This window comes from Solanum verrucosum, unplaced genomic scaffold, assembly GCF_900185275.1.
Source record: "Solanum verrucosum unplaced genomic scaffold, falcon-dt-bn FXZP01000278.1, whole genome shotgun sequence".
Classification (NCBI taxonomy): domain Eukaryota; kingdom Viridiplantae; phylum Streptophyta; class Magnoliopsida; order Solanales; family Solanaceae; genus Solanum; species Solanum verrucosum.
Genome location: NW_026020332.1, coordinates 1,055,326 through 1,080,126, shown reverse-complemented (window position 1 = coordinate 1,080,126; position 24,801 = coordinate 1,055,326). Strand labels below are relative to the sequence as shown.

At 32.5% G+C, this 24,801-nt stretch overlaps 1 protein-coding gene across 1 annotated transcript in view; it reads right to left on the bottom strand.

The window, feature by feature from the left end:
- The window catches only part of LOC125836353 (uncharacterized), a 74,722-nt gene that overhangs the window by 29,561 nt on the left and 20,360 nt on the right, over positions 1–24,801 (bottom strand). The window contains exons 5-6 of the mRNA XM_049515531.1: positions 23,235–23,557; positions 21,796–21,890 (exon numbers count right to left, since the gene is read on the bottom strand). Of these exons, the coding sequence (XP_049371488.1) occupies positions 21,796–21,890; positions 23,235–23,557 (418 nt within the window). The remainder of the gene's footprint in view (positions 1–21,795; positions 21,891–23,234; positions 23,558–24,801) is intronic.

Here is a 24,801-nt window from a genome sequence, read left to right as displayed (position 1 = left end):
GGGTTTTGGCATCCCCCCTTAATCTGGTCCTTTTTGTAAGTTGAAGTAGTTTAGTCCTGTACACAACTAGATCTTCTCTTCATAGAATGAACAACGATCTGTAAATATCTAAGCCTGTGTATATCTGTAGATTCTTGCTCTGTGTTAGCATGTTGGGCTAATCCTTCGTGTTTTTATTCTCAATGATGGTATTTTATGCTTCTCTGTGTTGATGATTCTTCTTCCTTTGCTTGATAAATCATAGAACCCATGCGTTTGCACTGTTTCTGTTTGATCTAATGCTGCATTTGCTAAATAATTTGCTGAATTATTTGCTTATCTAAAAATATGTTTGACATGCACTTGCCTACTAGTTATGCTCATTTGTATGTCCTCCATTTTTTCTGCATATGCCTAAGGAATCCTACACTGATTTGTTATCATGTTTTTGAGTACTAATAAATCCATTTCCAAGATGATGCTCTGAATATTCTTTATCTCACAGTATCGCAATGCCTTTCAAACCCCCATTATCTCAGCCTCCATATTAGTCACCTCCCCAATGCACTGTGCTTCTGCATAAATCAGATCACCATTCTTATCCCTAATGTTTAATCCATAGGAACTATGACCTGGATTTCCCCTACAAGCCCCATTTGTATTACATGTGACCTAATCTGTTTTTGGCGGCTCCCAATATACTAATTTATAATGTAGTGTAGGCCTATATTTATCTAAACTGGCAATCAACTCTTTCCCCTTCTGATCTCCTCTTTTAATCCAATCTCACTTTCAGTAACATCTGAATAGTTTGTTGACATTGACTACGCATCTGCACATATGATACTGCCCTTCAATGTCTTCTTGCATTCCTTCTCTTCTATAGCTCCCACATTATAATAGCTGGCATTGTATTGAGTATTTGTTTCAATTTATGCTTTGATGGCCATTCCCACCAAGTAGTTATCAGCTGTTGTAAGTGTAATCCTTCAATATTTATACCTGCACAAGAAGCAAAATGGTTCCATAGTTGTTGAGCTATTGGAGCCGTTAGAAAAAGATGATGACTTGTTTCCTCTTCCCTCCACATCACAACAGTAACATTTAGACATCATGTTTACTTTCATCTTCTTTAGGACATCATCTGTAGGTATTCTCTTTCTCTATACCCTCCACAGAAAGAATGAGATCTTAAAGGGGAGATCTTTTATCTAAATGTAATTCATCTATTCCTGCTCCTCCCTTTTCCTTCTCAATACTTGAAATGTTGACTTAATAGTAAACTCACCATGTGAGTTACCCATCCACCAAGCTTTATCTACCCCTTCCATCACAGGATTAATGTTCTCCACGATATATTCCACCATGTCCTCAGAAATTATTTGCCGAAGTCTGGGTATATTCCATTCTGCATTTTGAATCATTTCTTTCACTTCCACATCTTCATTCAATCCTTGTGGTTCAATAACGTACAAAGCTCCCAGCTTTGTCCAATTGTCCATCCAAAAACTAGTAGTCCCTCCTTTTTGTTGACACCATATTTCATGTTCCATTTCTTCCCTGATTCTCATCATTTTTCTCCATACCTGTGATGCCCCTTTAGTGTTTGCTATTGTGGGATGGAATTTTTTACAATACTTGCTCCACATAAATATGCTCTACAAAGATGTATTAGTTCTAAAATTCCACCACAGCTTTGCAAACAGGGCATCTGATTATCTGCCAGGGATCTGAAACCTACCCTCTCTTCTCTCTTGGGATAACACATCTCAGACCATGCGACCTAATGTTTTCCTCTATTTCCAGAATAATTTCCCAAAAAAAACTTCACAAAGATCTGATGAATTTGCTCTATCACACTTTTTGGAGGTATCATAGTAGATAACATGTATATTGTCATGGACTGTAGCACATGTTTTATCAGTATGAGTTTTCCTCCAAAAGTCAAGAATCTGTTGTGCCATGAGAAAATTCTCGCAGCAACCTTTCGGACTAGGCCTTCAAAATAACTTTAACTCTTCCTTCTATAATATATTGGACAACCTAAATACGTAAATGGGAAATTCCCAAGTCGTATTCCAGTCATCTTCCTCATTCGTATAGTCACCACCAAAGGAGTTTTTTCATGAACATAAAAGAAGATCTTATCTTTATTGATCATTTGTCCCGAAATTCTTTCATACTCCCTTAAGACATTTATCATATTTATCACTGATTGTCTCTCTGCTGACCCAAATAATATGGTGTCATCTGCATAAGCTAGGTGATTAATCTTAGGGCTCCACTTCAGCATACCAAAACCTTTGAATGACTCATGTTCATTAAGATTGTTAGGCTTTTGGAAAGAACCTTAGCTGTTATAACAACTAATGTTTGGGAAAGTGGGTCTCCTTGTTTTAGCCCTCTAGTGGAGTGGAAAAAATCATGTTGTATGTCTATTAATCATTATTGAATATCAATTCTCCGAAACCAACCTCCAGATCATATCTATAACCCCTTCTGAGAAACCAAACTTTCTTAGAACCTTTGTCAAGAAAATCCAATCAACCCTATCATAAGCCTTAGCCATATCTAGCTTTACCACTAGATTAGCTTTTTTGTTTCTTAAATGTATGTCCCTAATTATTTTCTGTGCCAATAACACATTTTCTGTTATATTTCTCCTTTTAACAAAACCACTTTGATCCTGAGAAATATTATTTGGTAATACTCCCACTATCCTTTTATGAATCATTCTTGGAACTATTGCACATTCTTTTTTTTTGGAATCAATACTATATTTGTATGTGTAATGAATTTGGGCAGCTTCTGCCTACAGAAAAATGCCTTGACTAATCTTGTAAGGTCTTCCCCTATGATTTCCCAACAATATTGGAAAAAACTCCTCGAAAAGCCATCTATTCCAGAGGAACTTTCTCCATTTAGCTTGAATATCATTTTCCGTACTTCCTCTTTGTTTGGGAGCTGGAATATCTCTTCATTTTGTTCTTCACTGATCAATCTCGGAATATGTTGTACCAAACTATAATCCCGATGGCGTTCCTCCTCTGAGAATTGATTTTGAAAATATTTCATTGATGCCTCTCCCTTCTAATCATTAGCATGTACTTCAACTCCTTTTATATCTTTAATACTTTCTATGTGAAGCTTTTTTCTCCTTCCCCAGACATATGAATGAAAGAACTTTGTATTTCTATCCTTTCTTTAAACCATTTCATCCCAGCTTTTTGTTTCCAGTATTCCTCTTCAATAGCTAGAAACCTCCTCAACTCTGCTTCCACCTTATTCAATTTTGCTCAGTTGTTATGAGATGGCTGGGCCTCAAGTAACAGTTCTTTTACCTTGATTACATCCTACAAAGTGGCAATTCTTTGGAAAACATCACCAAAAGTTTCTTTGCTCCATCTTGCCAACACCTTTTTAGTATTCTTTAGCTTATCCTGAAACATTATAAATGGGCTTCCATGTCTGTCCGATTTCCAATGTTGTTGAACCACCTCCTTAAATCCTTTATGTTTTGTCCAGAAGTTGAGAAACCTGAAGGGTTTGATAATAGGTTGCTCAATAGTATTGCAAACTACATGTAAAGGCGCATGATTCGAACCTTGTCTCACTAAATGATGGATTTCACTGGTAGGATATAGATCTAAAAATTCATGATTAACCAGAACCCTGTCTAACCTCTTGAAAATACATTCCTCCTCAACTCTACCATTCCACCATGTGAAAATGCTCCCCGAGAATTTTAGTTCAGCTATTGCACAGTTATTCTATTGCTTCTGCTTGTGTAAATGCAACCCCTCTCAATTTCTCTTATTCCCTTAAAATCACATTAAAGCCCTCTCTTACTATCCATGGATGTTCATTATCTTCAACTAAATGTACAAGATCATCCCAAAGGTCCTTTCTCTCCTCACTGCTACACTTTGCATAAACTATTGTCACCAATACACTAGTGTTATACTTAGATAATTTTATCGTCAGTTACTGACTAGTGTTCAACACAATCTGCCCATTATATTCCTCCTCCCAAAAAATCCAGATTTTTCCTGCCGCATTAGCAAGAGCATTTTCGTATCCTAACCTCCTTCTACATTATTCCAGCTGACTTGTCTCCCTGAAGGGTTCCAAGATCGCTAAATATTTGTAATGGTGTCTTCTATCGAGGTCAATCAAACACTCAAATGATTTTTGAGTTTTGACTGACCTTATGTTCCAAAATATAATTTTGTCAATCATTGATAAATTTGTATTCTCCTTTCCTTATTGCTCCTTGTTCTGACCTGCAGTGGTATAATCAATTTGCCTTTCTTTAAACCCTTCTTCATACTATTAACGTGCCTTGGTGATAAATCCCCAGCCCTGCTGATTTATTGAATATTTTCTTCAATCTCTTCATCCTCATCCAACTCTTGTCTGCTCTTTGCATACTCCTCCGAGTATTTCTTTGTGAAAAGATGGGTTGGAGTACCTGCAACTACTAACTGTAACCCCATAGGAGTATGCACTCATTCATCTGATTCCTCATTATGAAATGTATTTGTTGTGCCTTCAATTTGGTCCACTGGTGTGTTCCTGCTAACTTCATTTGATTCTTTTGATCTCATACTTCCCATTGTATTTCCCCCATTCTCCAAATTCTTCTCACAATCAATTGACTTGGCTGGAGATGTAAAAGTACTCTACACCCACTGTTTTGTGGAACTGTCATTGCCACTTATTTCCTCTAATTTCCCCTGATCAGTGTTCTCTGTCCCCTCCTCCGCATTGAGTGGATCAAATTTATTTGTAGTACGAACCTCACCTTTGTTCATACCTGATGTATCTTTTTGCTTAGCCCTCCCTTGAGTTGCTCTCTTCTTGAACTTTCTCTACTTTGCTCGCCTCTTCCCTTCTCCTATCATAATCTTTCGCCATGTTACCCTGCATGATTATATTGATTCTTAATTCTCTTTGTTGCTCCGACTCAGTTTGGTCAGCTGTTCTCTTCTCATCTCCACATTCCCTTGCACTCTCCATGTTCTTCTACCTGTATGGATGCAGTTCTAGATGTTCCACATAGCATTGTTGTTCATCATGTCCTTGTATCATACAAGTCTTACAATACTTGGGCACATAATCATATTTAATCTTAATCCACTTCTTTAGCACCACCCAATTTGATTTTATCCTAAAAACTCTTTGAGCAGATCGACTTCCACCTTCACTCTAGCACAACTTGGTCTTGTTTGATTTTTTGTCGCCATATCCACCTATAGTGGTTTACCTACTACAACTGCTAAGGAAAAAAATGTTTCTTTCCCAAAGAAATGAGGGGGTAATGATGGGAATGAGATTCATGCTATCGTAGTCGACGTCTCCTCCTTTGGATCAAATAGTGGATCCCACTTCAATGTTCTCATCGGGTATGTCCCATTTTGTTGGCCAATGTAAAAAATCAGCTTCGACAACAAGTTAACATAACCCTCCAATAGGGTCTCCCTAATCAACACATATATATTCATTAATAACCCTTTATGGAATTCACCTTTCAGGCCACATTGTTTTGGGATTAGTCTGTGTAGTTCTTTTATCTCAAGCCACCCATATGAAAACTTTCCAACCACAGCATATTGGAGATTTTCATTGACTATCATATGTTTAACCTCCGATTGATCCCAAACTAAACGAGGTTCTCCATGCAAGTACGAAATAGGCTTGAGCGACAAAGATTTCACAACTCCTGTTATAGGGCGCAATAAACTAGCATAAGTCTACTGACCTGCCTCAATAGGAGGCTGGCCAGCCATCATCACTGTCATGGTTGCTATCGGTGGCGCTAGGTTATTTGATCACAAAAAATAATACCAATTTTTCCATTCTTCCTTTGCTATGACTTATCCCTTATCCTACGTTTTTTTAAAAAATAAAATAAATAGTTCTGATTTTACGAAATTATTTTTTACACAGGTGGTCAACTATGATTCAACCACATTTTTAATTACAACATATTTTTTTTAAAGAGAAAAGACTCAAATATGTCATCGCTTTGAGAAAATGTTCATTTATGTCATTCATTAAATGTTTTGGCTCATCTATACCATTTCAGTTAACCTATTAAATAATGACATCAATAATCCTTTTCTCAAACAAAAATAACATAAATGAGTCAAACTTTTAACGAATAATATAAATAAATATTTTCTCAAAGTTCAATGACATATTTGAGATTTTTCTTTAATTTCATTTATCAATAAGAGCATGACTGTAGCAAGTGTTGTAGGGTTACTACTACCTTACTTATATATTGTGTTAGGTGATTTAATTAATGGTCATAGTTCAATTTTGATATAGCTAGCGTTTGGTCCCAAGTTTTTAAATATTTTTGGTAAATCATGTTTGGGTGAAGTTTTTGGTGAAGTTTCACCATGTGTTTGACCCCAAATTTTTTCAAAAATATTTGACTATTTCAAAAATATATGATTTATACCCATAAGTTCTAAAAATTATTAAAAATATCCATAAATTTATATTATCATTTTATAATGAATATGTTCCGTTAAAAAAAATTGTTTAATATAATTGATAACAATCAACAATAACAAAATAACAATATAGGCAAGACCAGACATTAATCGCATACACAAACTTGTCACTGATCCAGTTATTATTATAATTCATTAAACACAAATCGTTCTTTTTTGCCAATTTTAACACTCAAATTAGAACTCAAACTTTTCCGAAGAAGGCAGTAACAAATATTAGTTAGAATTAATAAATAATGGATATTTTTATAAAATATAAAAGTTTGGAGAAATTTTTGAATTTTTTTAAATTTCCAAATATTAGAACTTGACTCAAATATTAGTTTTTTCTAGTATTTGAGAACTTGGGATACTGAACAAATATAATTATCTAATTATATGACCAAACACCACTTTCTAAATTTTTCTCAGGGCCAAACGAGTCCTGGTCATTTGGGACTTCTTATTTTCATTTTATTTCAGCGTGTAGTCAACTAAGTAGTACTATTCTTATTTTGTTGTTTTATATTTATGACTGAAGGAAAATTCATCACGTTTAATTTGGTTAATTTTTCAATAAAAATAAAATTAATTCATGACACAGAAATAAAATGTCAATTAAATCTAATTGTGAAATAGACCTAACAGATTTGCATCTGTATGTGACAACACTTTTTTTGTTGTTGTTGTGGGTCGGACAGCTTTATCTGATCAAAAGTCTTGATTCTTTTTATTTTCCATTTGGTGTTTGGTACCCACATTGAAGCTCGACTAAATCTGAATTCGCGTCGGAAAGTCTGATATCCACATTGAAGCCCGACTAAATCCGGATTTGCGTTGGGAGGTCCCACATTAGGGGGTAAAGCGCTCCCTAACAAAGGCGACTACGTACCCAAGGAGGCTCAAACCCGAGACCTCTTGGTTAAGGACTTGTTGGTAAAAGTCCTGATGCTATCTACTCCTAGATACGAAAAATGTGCAGGAGAAAAAGACAAAAATATTACTCCATTATACTTCCTTCGTTTTTATTTAGTTGTTATCTTTTTAAAATTCATGTTTTTTAAAAAAATTAGGTAAGTTTATCATTTAATTTTATTTAATATTCAGTTAAATTTTAATCAATAAATATGAATTAATTTATTTTGATTAATTAATTTGATCAATATAGTAATTATTTACTTAGTTTTTCTATGTTGGTCACATTAATATTTTCAAAGGTAAATAGAAAAATAGTGTTGTTTATGTATTATTTTTGTGAAATGATAAGTATTAAAAAACATTTATTTTTAATATAGACATGTAAATATAAGCATTTATGCATTGTTTTTGTGAAATGACTGCGCAAATTTGAGAAAGCACAAAATCAGCTCACTCGATTTAGCTTAGCTTTAGTTATTTTATTTTATTTTCAACAAAAAGCTAATTTGGTGATTATCACTCAAAACTATTTTGGGGGGAAAATTGTCATATATTTATTGAAATTAAGAAAATAATTTATCCAGTAATTATATATTAGCCAATATGCATCATTCGCAATCGGCATATATTGTAACGATCCGAACCGTCGTTAATTAGGAAAAGCGAAACTTCGAGAAATACTGGGCCACTGTCCCGCTAGGGCGGGCCAGATGCCGCTAAGGCAGCGGTGCCATAGTGGGGTAAGCTGGCGCTAGGGCGGAATAGGCGAGGCAGAATGTAAATAACACGAAATCTTATTTTCTCCTTCTTCATAAAATACCTAATTTAGACGTAAATCACCTTAGAAACCCCCAAAAAGCTGCTCTAAGCTTGGGAAGGAAGGGGAAGGAGATTTCTAGCGTAAAGAGTGTGGTGGATGGCGGATTTCTAGTCAAGATCACCGTCACGAAGTCCGAAAACAAGAATTGAAGCCAAAATCTCCGTGTAGCTGCTTGGCGCCCAGATAGGCTAGGTTTTATTAATTGAGTAGTTATAAATATGTGCCCACTGCGTAGTATAATGATAATCAATGGTAGTATTCATGCGTAGGCCTTCGTGCACTGAATAAAATATGATTAAATCATAGGAAGAAGGCTTAGATGATGAACTAGGGCTGAGTATAGTCGAGTTATTGTTAGGTGATATATGTCAGCGTATATTTGTAGGTGATGGTTGTGATTTCATGATTGTGTGATATATATTTATTTTTGCTTCATTATAATATGTGTATGTATGCGAACGTTGCATTATTGATCACACTTGTTGTAAATGAGGATAGATGAATGATGAATGCTATGAATCATGACTTGATTGTATGATTATGAGAATGCACTATGTGATTGTGATTGTGGCTTGTTAATGGATCGGGTGTTGTGTTCCGACATACAAACTTAGATCGATTGCCACGTTCTGGCATAAATATGGGGTCGATTGCCACATTCCAGCATAAACATTGGATCGGGTACCACTTTACGGTATGCTAACTATTTGGGTTTGAGTTCCTTGAGAGAACCACTGACGTGACATAATTGTGTAATTAGAGAATTATGAAATTATATGCTATCTGTAAGTGATATTTGATGTTGTTTCCCCAGAATTGTTAAGTGATTATGATGACCTATATCTGATTGTTCTATTATGTTGAGTAAACTGATTAAGTATCTCGTTGTTGAATGAACCGGAAGGGGCAAGTCCAAATCGGGATGTGATATGGTAGGTGAGAAGTCAAGGGTTCAAGAGTTGCAAATGTTCGAGTAAAGGGTTGTCCGCGTGTTGTGAGAGCGAGAAGTGGAGGTAGTGTATATGATGTAAACACCCAGGTAGATTTCACCTTAGAGGAAGGGATTTGTGGTTAGTATTTTGGAAGCGTGATATAACGTACCATATGGCAAGGGATGGGTAATGAAAAAGAGAAAGTAAGGGTATGTCGTAGGTGGTTAGTCGGAATGCTTGTAGTTGTATTGTGGACTCTTCTATGCGTTAGAATGGTTAGGCTATAATCAAGAACCTGGAAAGTAGGTGGACTGAGAAGATGGTTAGTAGTAAAGGTACTAGTGTAATTCTGAGGTATTCAAGAAAGGGTAAAAGTGGAGAAGCGAGTGGTTTATTGCATGTCTTACTAGTTGATTTCTTATGTTATGTGGTGGGCGTCAGGTTGACCGATGATGTCTACCAGTACGTGTGTTTGTATTAATACTACTCTTGCTATGCCTTTTTGGCATAGTCTGGATGCAAGATTAGTGATGTTTCGTTAGGTGAAAACGAAGATATTCTCCAGCAACTTCTATCTTTTCTTCCGCATGGTGGGAGGTGTGTCTTTATTTAGTATGTCCAGTTGTACTCTTAGTAGCTCTAGTACTTGTTTAGACTAGATCCTTGTGGGTGTTGGTTACTTTACAAGACTTAGACGAATTTGTGTTAAAGGTTCTTTGTATAAAATTTTGTTAGTATAATTATTTCCGCTTATTTAGTTTTCCATATGTTTTAACTATTGGGATATGAGGGTTCTCCTACTCAGGTGATAGTGTGTAGGTGCCCGCACAGCCTGATGAGTTGAATCGTGATACATATTCTACGATCACCATATAATTTTTAAAAATCATTTTGTTGATATATGTATTAGATCAAATTAGTATTTTTTATTTAATTTATGTTTATTAATTTTAAATAAAGAAAAAAAATTATATATTCAAATGTATAAAAAATAAACAGTCAGAATTATTTAGTATTCAAATCTTAATATAATATTTTACAACATAATAAGAATTTGAATATGTATTCAAATTCAAATATTTAACTCTTAATGCACATCATATTTATTCGATATGTCATGATATTAACATTGAACAAATATCAATGTTATTTATTTTTGTTTTAATCCTTTCATATCAAAGGATTTACTTACGTACGTACCACAATTAATTCCTTGAATCATCTTCATTGGTGATTAATTCTTATGGCTTCCACATATGATTTCCCAACAAGTTCACGGTTGAGATATCCTCTATAAAATTCAGTGGCTCCCATTGTTTTGAATCTTGGTGGATTGTGAGCGGTAACAAGGCTACTTGTTGGACCTAATATAACATCCAATCTTGAACTCTGAAATGTTGCAACTGAAATCCTTTCTTTTTCTGAGCTCACCATTGACCTATGCTTTATACTTTTATAAATTCCATTTGAGAAAATCTGGTCCAAAAACAATAAAGAAAAATAAGAACGGGGCAACAAAGTCAAGTCAGGGTCGAGATGAGGGTTTTGGGTCAAATTTAGGTTTTGAGTCCCGCGTCAAGGTAGGGGAAAGGTTTAGAGTCAAAGTTAGGTCTCGGATCAGGATCAGGTTCATTTCAAGTCAGGGTCGAGTCTTGGGTTCTGGGTCCAAGTTGAGTCTTTAGTTAGTGTCTGGTCTAGGATCTCGTGTCCAGGGTTGGGGTTGGGGTTGGGTCTCAGTCAAACTTAGGTCCCAAGTCTCGGGTCAGAGTCAAGGTCATCATTTGTTGAGATCGCGTCTCGGGTTTTAGGTCAAAGTCGAATCTAGGGGATCGAGAAAAGTCAGGTCTTAAGTTTTAAGTTGGATTTAGGGTCTTATGTCTTGAGTTTGGGTTAAAGTTAGATCTTGAGTCTTGGGTTGGGGTCGGTTTTGAGATCTTTTTTCTTGAGTCAGGTTAGTTCTCGAGTCCCAAGTTAGGGTTGGATCTCCAATTTCTAGTCAAATTTGAGGGTCAATCTTAGGGCTTGAGTTCTAGATCAAAATCGAGTCTCGATTCGGGTCTAAGGTTAGGGTTAGGGTCAGGTCCTCAGTTGAGATTTGAGATTAGGGTCTAGAGTGACGGGTCGAGATCGAGGGTCGAGTCTCATGTCTTGGGTTTCAAGTCAAGGTCAAGCCAGATCTTGGATCTTAAGTTTCCAAATGTGTATATATATTCAAAATTCAATATTCAGTCAAATATGATCGCATAAATTTAAACTATAGAGAAATAAATAATAGATAAAGAGAAGAGAATTGGGGAAGTATCTCCAATATTGACTACGAAGGCATTAGGGAGTGGTTCAATGGGAATCCAAATTCCATCTTTTCTAATTTGAAGACCTTGAGTTCCATTGACTTGAAGAAGTATTGTAAGGACTAATCCATTTGAATGAGGAGTAAGTCCCATCACTTTGTCAGGTTGTGGACATGGTGGATAGTAATTCATCCTCATTGATTGCATCCCTTCTTCAAAAACACTCTTCACTTCTTTTTCATCAATCCCCAAAGTTTTACCCAACATTTCCAATACTTTCATGCTTAGCTTCTTTATTTCATCCGCGTACTCTTTCATCGTCTCTCTACATACACATTAATAAGTGATTCTTTTACTTATTTTCTAGCGTTTCATACAAAAAAGCGCAAACAATATTAATAATGTACATAAGTGAAAGGTAAAGCTTGGAAAATATAGGTTTTCGCAAATATGTCGGTGAGGTCTTCAAGTAAAAAAGATCAGCCCAGTCGAGCTTTTGTTCATCAGAGACAACAAATAACTGTCCAAATCCATCTGTATCTCCTGATGATTGTTCGCACTTCTTCTTCTCTTCCAATGGCAAATCAAAGAACTTTTGAGTTTCATGTTTCATCTTCTCCACTACTGAACAACTAACTCCATGATTAATTAACTGCAAATGTAGTTGAACTTGTTATTACTCCCTTTGTTGGCATGGAGTTTAAGAAAATATGAAAAGATTTTTTAAGTTTGTAGCCTGAAATAAGTCATAATATGTTTAAGTAGTTAAAATTATTATCTAGAGTGAAATTAATATTTTGAATTTATATTGTTACTAAATATAAAAATAATTGTCACTCTATTTTTTTTAAAAAACGAGATAAGTGTTAACAATACATCTAAAACATCACATTTTTTTTAGTTTCATACCTAATAACTAAACTATTGGAAGTGTAATACAATATCTGTTTTATTGGTAAAATTTTGCCACATGAATAAAATTATTCATCTTGACAAAAATAAAATAAGTTATTAATATTAATTAAAAGTTAAAGATTAAAGTATTGCTATCCATGAAAAAAACTTTATTTTTTAAAATAATTATTTTTTAAAAGATAAAATTTAAAATATTTTTCTCACTCATCACCCTCACCCCAGCCACGACAATCCCCCAATCCTTTTATTATTTAAATTTATTTAATAAAAATATTTTTTTTAAATCCTGACTTCACCCCCTTCCCAACTCCTTCCAAACAAAATTGATACTCCCTCCGTCCCATTTTATATGTCATTCATTTCTATAAATAATTGGTCCACAATACTTGTCATTTCATAAAATCAATGCATAAATTACCATATTGTTTTTTTTTTACCCTTGTGAATTATTAGCCTTGAAAATATACATTTGACCATCTTAGAAAAGTTAAATAAATGATTCATGTTCATTGGTTAAATTAATTAATCAAAATAAATTAATTTATATTCATTGATTGAAAACTTGAATTCCAAAAAAAAAAAATAAGGGTAGAAGGGTAAAGTTAAATCATTTTTTAATGCAAGTGCAAAGTAAAAATGTGACACATAAAATGGGACGGAGTGAGTATTAATTTTATAATTTTTTTTTTAAAAAAATTCTACCAAAGTAAAACGACCAAGTTTCGTATCGAGAAATTTTATAAGTTTCAACACCTAGTATTCTTTCTTTTGGACAGTGGTATCAAGTTCTTTAGAACTTCAATCTGTTGAAAGGAGGAATACGCATGGATTAGGTGTTGATCGGGGCTATTCAATCATTGATTCGAAGTCTAGTTTACTTTATCGCTTTGTTCATATCACGAAAAAGCTTACCTCAGGTTTAGAAGCTTATTTCCTCTTGGATCTGATTTACACGGCATCTGGTGAGAACGTTGAGGCTGCCTTAGTTTAATCAACCAAGAACTTGATGGATTAAAGCTAATTTTGTGTTAGTACAGCTTCGATAAAGTTCTAGCGAGAATGGAAGATGCTTAAGTTCAACAAATTGAAGCTTACATTGGTTCCGAGGAAAGCTCCGTCTGGGTTGTTGTTTGAGCTGACCGCGACTTGGTCTTTTGTGGCCAGCCTCGGTGGTTTGCCGACAAATTCTTGGGGTCGAGGAGTGATTCTACGCTTTCCGTTTTCTCTTTTCCTTTGGTGTCGTCCTTCCTCTTTTCGTTTTGTGTTTGTGTCTAGGTGCTGGGTTTTGTTTTTCTTTTTGGTTTTTGTTTAAGAGTTGTACTGACTCTTCTTTTGTTTTTATTAATAAATTAAGGGCCCTTTGCCCTCTTTAAAATATATATTACTATATATAATAAGTGGGAATATCTACTACTTAGGATATGACAAGTGTTGGATGATATGTACTTAGATAGTGTTGTACATTCTTCTTTTATGATTATACCTTTAAAATTTATATTATTGGACAATTTAACACCATTAATTACCTACCTCATTTGGGCCCATTTATATATATATATACTAGTTACAGTAGCCCGTGCTAGCACGGGCCCAACATATTTTTTTATTTTTTATTTTTATTTATGTGACATTTATAAAATTTTAACGGTCAAACAATTTTTTTGTATGTTCTTTAAATTTTAAATTGTTGATTATTGTGGTTAATAATACTTTATATGTAATTTTCAATATTCTCTTTGTCCCAATTTATGTGTCATTGATAGAATTTTGAAAATCAAGCAAATTTTGTATATGTCTTTTAGATTTTGAAGTTATTTAATTATTATGAGTTATAGTACATTTTACGTATATGTTATTTTTTATATCCCAAACTATGTGACATTAGTAGAATTTTGAGAGTTGATCAAATTTTTTGTATATCCTTTAAATTTTGAAGTTGCTAATTATTGTGTGATTTGTAGTACGTTTCATGTTATTTTAAATAATATATGTTATTTCCTCTATCCTAATTTATATGGCACTAATAGATTTTGAACTTCAACCAAATTTTATAGATGTCTTTATAATATTTTAGGGTTTAATTACCTCTTTTTGATTTTTAATCCATTAATATGTTTTCTTCACAATTATCAGTAGAGCTACCTTAAACGGTGATGTGGTGCTCTCTATGACCTTCATTGTCATTTTTCTTTTTTCTCCTTTTTTGAATTTTTCTCAATTATATTATTTTTAAAAGTTATTTTCATAACTCACACTTCTTCATCTTCATAAATTGTACTTTTAATTAGTATTAATAATATTCATAACGTTCAAACCTTTTATATTCATAACCCCAAAAAATTCAATTTTACATTAAATTAAAATATTCAATGTCTTTCTTTATTTGGAGAGAAATGACATTAAATTAAAATGTTTGCCTCAAAAGAATTCTAGCAATTTGGTTGAAGCTCAAAATGGACACATCAACGTCTGAGAGTGAACTAATATTAAAAAAAAAGGTTCAGAGGGTAATAGGACTCCCACAAAAGTTAAGTGTGTAGTTGAAAATATAGCTAAAGCTTGAGGGGGCATTTCTTAATGATCAGTTATCATATTTTAAAGCATCTGTTGCATTTTTTTTATTTCACTGTTACATTTTGTTGTTGCTCCATTAACAATTACTCCGACTTGTTTGATTATCTTGCCCTTTTGTTATTAATTGATATTGAATAGATGTCGAGCTTAATTGGTTAATGAAAAAAATCTCTCCATCAATTTTCAAGGCCTACCCATTTTAAAAGACGAAAATTTTGTTTAAATTTATATTATTTGTTTTGTTAAATTGGCCGATGAAGAAATTATATCGATATTCAAGGCCTCCCATGTATATAAGATGGATTTTTGTTTTAGTTGTTATTTATTTTTATTTATGTTTATTTATTACAAATACTTTTACTAAGTGTATTTACAAGTATCCCGGAGTCGCTTCCCATTGAAGCTATTCGAAAGGAGTTTGAATTATATTTTCTATTCATTATTGTGTATATCGTTAACGATAGACAAACAATAGGTCGTTTTTCATATTACTTATTTACTTTATTATTTGTGTATATTTCATGTTTATTATACTTGTATATTATTTTTATCTCCTCCTCAATTTGAAAAAAAAATGAATTCAGTCGGAATCACAATTGTGAATTTCGAAGGATGTTTAACACCTTCCCTTCAGAATCACTTGAACCCCTTACTTAGAATCTATTGGTTTTTAGATATTTTTTAATTGATTTCCTTTTTTTTTTTCTAAAAATAGGTGGCGACTCTTTTAAAACTCTTTTTTCTTGAAATTCTTTTAAAATCGACTTAATTGATTATTTTTTTGAGTCATCACGACGTTTCTTCTTATTTGATTAAAGTAGGGATGTAAACAATACCCTTTAATTATGTTTGGGATCAAAACTATCCTTGCTGTCTATGTTTTGGACCACAAATACCCTTAAAACGTTAGCTTTGCCATTAGAGCTGACATGACAGTCCAACATGACAAAAATATCTTCCTCTCAATAATGTTGTTCTTTTTTGTTCATCCCTATGACAAAAATAAAATCAAGTACTCCCTCCGTTCCATTTTATGTAGGTAGTTTGATTCGACACAAAATTTAAGAAAGAAATGAAGACTAATAAAACTTGTGGTCCAAAATGAATGATATAAATTTGTGTGGCTGTAAATCATTTCACTAAGGGTAAAATAGATATTTTATAGTTAAATATTTACTTTATATAGAAATGTGTCATTCTTTTTTAAATTGACTAAAAAGGAAAGTAAGTCACATAAATTGGGATAGAGGGAGTACAATTCTCTCATTGTTCTTGTTTGAGTTGTTGTTCGGGTTTGGAACTCCAATTTCAAAGTATGTTGAAGTTTGTTTGAGGTTGTAATTGTGTGTTGATGGATCGAGTTCATTGTTTGGGATTTGGAGTCATAGATTCACAAAACCGATTTTTAGATTTTTCAAGCTTTTAATAATTCTTTCATATTGAAATTTCTCACCAACAAGCTTTCAAATGAGTAGCTATTTCTGAGTTTCAACACAAAAAGAATGACTTCAACAGTTTTTCAACATCTTTCAACCTTGAGAATTGAATTTTCAGCCTCAGATTCGATGACATCAAAACCCAAACAATGAACTCGATCATTCAACACACAACTATTATCTCAAACGTACTTCAGCGCACTTCAAAATTGAAATTTTAAAGTCCGAACAATAACTCAAGCAAGAACAACGAAAAAAACTATTTTTGAAATTATTTTTAAAAAAAAATTGTGATAGAGATGAACAAGGAAGAACAACATAATTGAGAGGAAGGGATTTTTGTCACGTTGGACTGCCTAGGTGGATTGTCATGTTGGCACATATGGCAAAGATAACATTGTAAGGGTATTTGTGGTCCAAAACATAGACAACAAGGGTAGTTTTGATCCCAAGCATAAATAAAGGGTATATATGAGCTATTTCGAATAATTCGAGGGTAATTTTGACCATTTTCTGTATCATACATAACGTGGGACAATTGAGACAGTTTCAATTTGGTTATCCTATTTTATTTTTTTTAAATAGTCTATTTAAAAAATAAATGTTTTTTTTTCTCATTTTGACAACCTTTTAATTTTAATTTTCATATAACATGTTTTACACTACAAAATTGAAAAGTCCTTTTTTATTTTGGGAAAATGCATAAGTACCCCCCCCCCCCCAGCCTATACCCGAAATCCCAGAGACACACTTAACCTTTATTAAGGTCCTATTACCCCCCCCCCCGAACTTATTTTATATGTAATATTCTACCCTTTTTTGGCCTACATGGCACTATCAAGTGGGCCCAGCGCATGTTGACATTTTTTTCAAGGATAGTGCCACGTAGGCCGAAAAGGGGTAGAATATTATAGATAAATTAAGTTCGATGGGGGTAATAGGACCTTAGTAAAGGTTAGGTGTGTCTCTGGGATTTCGGGCATAGGGTGAGGGGGTACTTATGCATTTTCCCTTTTATTTTCTTAAACTATATGTAAAATCAAAATCATACAAACAAATTAAATGAAGAGAGTAGTAACTTATAACTAATTAAGGACCACAATTATATAACCATTCATCAGCAGATGTCGCTACCCAAACTGCGTATAAATAAGCTACACGCAAACTAGACTATAAATACGAGTTCGGAGCCAAAAGGACAACTTTTTTCCCTCAAAAAACGAGAAAAGGGTCAAATGCCCCCTCAAGCTTTATCCATATTTTCAACTACACACTTAACCTTTGCGGGGGTCCTAGTACCCCCCTGAACCTTTTTTTTTTAATATTAGTTCACCCTCAGACGATGATGTGTCCACATAAACCAGATTTATAAAAAATGTTTGTATACACGCGCTGTCCACGTATATATTAGTGGACCTCATGAATTTACACAACTCACAAATTGACACGTGTCACAAAACTTTACCTTTACATTTTATGAACCTAATTGACTCTCATTCTTCTTCCTAATCTAATCTCTACGATCTTCTTTCTAATCTAATCTCTAGTTCTTCTTCCTTTTCTCTACGATCTTCCATTACTGATGTTGCTCGGAAAGGTTACTTACTATTTCTTCTGAGAAATGGTTAGATCTTTACTTACTAACCCTAATAACACAAAGTGAAAAAAAAAATCAAGTTGTCGAATTGGGGAAGATTTCGATTGTTCAATATGAAATTCGAGAAAATTGCAAACCCTAAATTCAATCTTAGTTGGAGAAGATGCAACAACTAAATTCAAGCTTTGAAAATGGTGGATGAAGAACAAAGAAGAGAGCTTTTGTTCAAGAACAACAGAGATGGAGATAAATGAATTGGGAAAAGAATAAAAAATAAATGTATGGTTAAATAAAGAGTAAAGTTACTGTTGGGAGGCTTATTTGGACTCCACATGGACATTTTATTACGTTCTTACGCGCCTCACGGAGGTGAGTTCACGTATGTGGACACATCAGCGTCTGAGGGTGAACTAATATTAAAAAAAAAGGTTCAGGGGATAATAGGACCCCCGCAAAGGTTAAGTATGTAGTTGGAAATATGGCTAAAGCTTGAGGGGGCATTTGACCCTTTTCTCCTCAAAAAACATAAATGGCATATCAATTTTTTTTTAAACTAAAAGGGCAAAATCGCTCCCGAGGGAGCAACATCCTTTGCACATAATTAACTTAGTTTATTTTGTTAAAAAAAATTGACTAAAATTGTTGCCCCTACAGTGATTTCCTGGGAGGCCGATTTATCTTTTGAAAAAATAATCATTTTTTTAAGAAATTGTTGCTGGAGTAGCGATTTTATTTTTTTAGAAAAAACAAACTTTTTTCTGACAAAATCGTTGCTGGGCAGCAATTTTAATAAAAAAAATTAACGGAGTAGACGGAGTTAATTATGTGTAAAGGATATCGCTTCTGAGGAGCGATTGTGCCCTTTTAATTTTTTTTTAAAAAATGATATGCCGTTCATACTTTTTGAAAGAAAATAAATTATTCGTTTGACTCCGGACTCCTATATATATAAAGTAATTTACAATTTGCACCCCCATTGTAATCTACTAAGGCAAGACAGGAAATAAGGAGTAAGAAAACAAAAATAAATGTTTAAATAAAAAATGCCATGCCTAACCTGTGAAGTATTGGGAGTTTAGGCAGATTCTCACCCCTCGTTAAAAAACTTATATGATATATGTGAAGTATTTTTCTTTAGCGTTTTTTTTTTTTTTTTTTAAAGTGTTATATATAGAGAGAGTTTGGATTCTCTAATTAAATACAAAATTAGAGGTTGACTTAATAATTTAGAGTCCATTTGGGGGTGAGGCTTCCAACATGATATTTTTTAAAATATTTTGTTGATATATAGTATTAGAATAATTTAGTATTGCGATGGAATCGTTACGTGTTTCTTCCATTTATGTTTAACTAAGTCTATGGCGTTCCAATATTGAATAATTTGATATTATATTAACTCTATGATCCATCTCCTTTCACTTTTGTCCACAACTATTTTACGATGGTATCTCAATTTCATTAAATTATTGCGTGTGAGGTCAATAAAACCAGAGGCGTATCTAAAGGGGGGTCACCGGGTTCACGTGAACCCATGGTCTCCTCCTGAAATCATATATAGTAGTGTTATAATTTTAAGAAAATATTGAAATATAGATGCGTGAACCCGCACTTCAATTATCACATAATGCGATTATGACTGGGTGCACCTCTCTCCGCGAGGTTAGAAAGTTGAATTTTATATTTATCTTGTTTTATTTTTCTTTCTAAAATTAAATAACAGTTCTCTAAGTGGAAATTGGTATATAATAATTAATTTTAGACCTATAATTTTAAAATTTTAACGATTTTTAGTAGTAAAAACCTAAATGTCAAACCGATCAAATTTATATCATAGATCAACTTTTATATAACAGTGCACCCATCATCTCAAAATCCTGGATACGCCTCTGAATAAAACTGTCACAATTGGTTGGCAAAATTAGGACAAACAAAGACCAAAAGCAGAAAATATATAGAGATGTACCACCAGAAAAATATATTTATTTATATCCTTGTTACATGAGATATATGTGGGACAGTGGAGTTGTCTTATTTTTTTTGGTCTGTTTAAAAAAAATGTGTTTTTTTTGACAATTTTTTAATTTTAATTTTCCACATGACATGTTTAAAACACACAAAAATTAAAACAAAGAGAATAATAATTTATAAGGACCACTATTATATAACCGTTCATTCGTAAATGTCTATTCAAATTGCGCATAAATGAACCACACACGTATATCCTTTGCTATGACTTACCCCTTATCCTACGATTTTTTTTTTAATGATTTACATCACAACATATTTGCTTCACTACAAAATTATTAAAAAGTCACTTTTTAAAATAATTTACAAAGAGCAAAACAGGACATTAGGAATAAGAAAACAAAATAAAATCAAAATTTGTTAAAAAATTTAGTCGTATTTCAACCCATTCAACTTGCAAATATTTCCAATCAATGGTCATGTGTACAAAAGGGTATGTCAAAATCGGTTATATTTTTCGTTAATAAATAGTAACATGATTGAACACTTTGTGTCATGCCAATAACATAGGTGAACTCAACATTTATACAAATAGCATAACTGATTTTTTTTTCAATATTTGATGACATATTTGAATTGTTTTCCTCTACTTATGGGTTGTGTTTGGGCTTGTATTTTACCTAGATGTGTCATTTTCCAAATAAATCTGTCAATAATGTCATTATGTTAAGAATTATGTTAGGATCTAAACAATTTACGTTTAAGAATTCCATTCATTTTATCACTTTAAAAAATAGCAGTTCACCAATTTCATCTATTCATCGTTACTATTATTATCGATCATTATGAACTATCGTCACTGTCTTCCACTATTATCAATTGCATGTCATCACCCATCACCAATAACCACACAACCATCATATTATCAATCATTATAATCAGTAATCACCGTCACTAGCCACCATTTACAATCACCACTATCAACCATCACTTTGTGTATTGCCAACCACCTTCGCTAATTATTCATCACCACCATAAGCTATTACTATCATTCACCACAACTATCAATCTCAACTGTCAACCACCATACTTCTCTCAAAAAGTATTTATTCAAAAATCGTTAATTTTAACAAAGATACTTCTTAAAATAAGAAGTTTTTGATAGCTTGGGCAAACAGTTAATCTAACCTTCATCATTAATGTAACATTTAGCAAGAAAAAAACTGCTAGATATTGTTGTTGTTGTGTGTTCTTTAAATGTATACTAAACGTGCAAATTATCGAACGAATTAGCCAAAGGCATAAATAAATTTGAAGTCGGAATTACCTTAATGTATATTATTCATGATATTAATATTCAAACACATATGACAGATGTCATCGTCTCTAATTACATATTCACTTTTGAATTGACATATCTATTAAGTAAACAATGACTGACATAATAAGTTTACTATTTTACCTGAATGGATTAAAAATTTAAGATTTTCAAAAAGTTCTATCTTTTTCAAAATTAATTAATTGAGGATATAATAGATTAAAAAAAAATTGTCTTTTCTTGATATGTCAAAATGAACAAGCAAACAAGGACAAGTAAAAAAGAAAAATTAGACAAGTAATTAGGAACATAGGAGGGTATTATATCAAGGGATGTTTATTTTGTTTTAATCCTTTCATAATGATAGGATTAACTTACGTACAATTAATTCAACTACTAATTAATTTTCATGGTGTCCACGTATGATTTCCCAACAAGTTCACGTGTGACATATCCTTTATAAAATTCAGTGACTCCAATTTTTTTGAATTTTGGTGGATTATGAGCATTAATAAGGCTATTAGCTGGACCTAATTCACCATCTAATCTTGGATTTTGAAATGTTGCTACTGACATTCTTTCTCTTTCTGAGTTTACCACTGATCTATGCTCTATACTCTTGTAAATTCCATTTGAGAAAATCTGGCAAAAAAAAAACTTTACACAAAGCTCACAAAGAGTAAACCAAATAAAACAGATAGAAAATGGTCAAAAATGCTTGAAATTGAATAAAAATGTTTCTAGTTAATAGTTCGATCTAAAAATGTTTTTTTCTCGCTAATAGTTTGATAAAAAAAATTCTCGTATTATTATCAATGGATAAAATATGTTATTTTTAAAAGTAAATACATTATTCTTTTTCTTTGTAAGCATATTGTTTTCCTAATAATATTTTTTTATTAGCAAGATGCTTTTTCCTTTTTCAATTCAATGGGGAGAAAATTAAGATATAAAATATTTACTATTGTATAAGGAATTTTTTTATGGTTATCTAAATGAAAAGTAATTAAGGATTTATTATGATCTTACATAAATGACCAATATTGTCAATTAAAAAGGTACATAAAGTTATTCCATTTTAATTGATAAATTATGAGATTAAGAATAAAAAAATTATTTACTTACTATTTTTTAATTAAAATGATTTTTTTAAAAACCTGTTCTTTAAAAAGTAGTAATTTTTATTAGGAATAGAATCTGTATTGTTTTTTTTTTAAATGCTAATTTTTTTATTTGAAAAAAGGACATTTTTGACTCATTAAGTAACAGAGAGTCATTTTTTAATCAACCTATTGTGAAAGTATTTTTGGACAAAACTATTAATGATAAAGACATTTTAAAATTAAATTATTAATAAATGATATTTTTAATCAATTTCACGAAGTTTTAAGGACATTAAATTGTTGGGATATTGTTTACTGAATTCCGTAAGCAAATGAATTTAGAAGCTGACCATGAATAGATTCAGAAGTGTAAAGGTTTACTATATTATTAACCTCTTTTACGTGACAATTTTAGCATATGTTAATACTCTTTTCTTTTTCATCCGTTCTAATAAAATTACAACTTCCTTCTTTTGGAGACAATTTAATCTTGATTTTTTTTTATTTTACTCTTCGTTATATGATTTATAAATAAAGATATCATGACATATAGTTTAAGATAACATAGTTTAAAATATTTTTTTCCTATAATTTTACACTCATTTACCTTCACATAAAATAGGATGGATTGAATCGAGTAATCATTTCATCAATTACTTCCTCTGTCATTTGATAGTATTTTCTTTTTAATTTGTCCAAAAAGGAATTCATTTTTATATATAATTTAATTTCTTTAATGAAATAATATATATAATCACACAAATATCTAAATGACTTTTTCTTTTTCAAATTACAAGTTATCTTATTCAATGTCATCACATAAATTGAAACAAGAGAAAAGTGAAAGAGAAAAAAAAGTAAATGAGAATGAGAGAATTAGTACCTTCAAAGCATCTCCAACATTGACTACAAAGGCATTAGGAAGGGGCAAAATGGAAATCCAAATTCCATCTTTTTTAATTTGAAGACCTTCAATTTCATTGACTTGAAGAAGGATTGTTAAACCAGAGGAATCTGAGTGAGGGCAAAGTCCCATCACTTTTTCTGGTTGTGGACACGGCGGATAATAATTCATCCTCATTGATTGCATTCCTTCTTCAAAAACACTCTTCACTTCCTCTTCATCAATCCCCAAAGCTTTACCCAACATTTCCAAAACTTTCATGCTTAGCTCATTCACTTCTTTTGAGTATTCTTCAATTGTCTCTCTGTATAATACAGTAAAATCTCTCTAAATTAATATTGTCAGACGTATGTTAACATTTTGAATAGTATTATGGTAGATGGTTAGTAGATAAAGGACGTTAAATTACGTACCTAAGGGAAAGGGGAAGCTTGGAAAATATAGGCCTCCGTAAGTATATCGGTGCTGTTTTCAAGAAAAAGAGGTCAGCCCAGTCAAGCTTTTGTTCATCAGAGACAACGAACAGCGGTCCAAATCCATCTAATTCCCCTGACGATTGTTCAAATTTCTTCTTCTCTTCCAATGGAAGATTGAATAATTTTTTAATCTCGTCTTTCATCTTCTCCATCATCGAAAAATTAACTCCGTGATTAATCAACTGCAAAATATAATTATAGATTTTTAAACAGAAACACAAGATCTACAACAAACTTTTCATCAATTCACCGAGAAAAGTACCTGAAAGAAACCCCATTCTTTGGCTGCAATGTGCAACTTGTTAAGCTCGAGATTTATGGAGTCATTGATTAATCGTTGCATATCAATAACTGGAACTTCTTTATAATTTGATGATGCAATTGAAGGGTCCTGATTATCACGTATGTATCGCGATGGAATGGTCACGAGTTTCGTCTTAGCCATTTCCTGGACAGAAGGAACTTTCTTGTAATTAACTTGTAACTGATCTCCTGTGTGTGTTTCCATGGCCATATTGATTTATTAACACTTGTTTCCTCAACTATTTTATAATCCCAATTTGATTATCCTATACATATTGACTAGGATGATCCAATTAGATTATTGCGTGTGTGGTCGATAAAACTTGATGGTATTCATCATAGGAGTGGCAAACGAGTGGGACAAATCGAATATTAAGTAAAAATGGGTAAAATGTAAATGGATAAAAATGTGTTATCCAATTAATAATATGGATAAATATGAATATGAATATTATAGTATAATAATAGGAATTCTGTTAAAAGCTTCAGAAGCAAAATCTCTTATCACACATTGGCCCCACCCCCTACCCCGTCTCCAACCCCTCAAAGGAAATTAATTTTTTTCAATTGTTTTTTTATAAAAAAAATTAAATTTATTTTTTACCACTTACGCCACCCCCTCCCCCCACCACCCAACCACAAGTTGCCTATCCCCAAAAAATGTAAAAAAGAAATTGATATGTTTTTTTTTTTTTAAATCTTTAATTTTTCTATCACCCCACCCCTTCCTCCACCCTCCCTCCAAAAAAAAATATTATTTTTTAGAA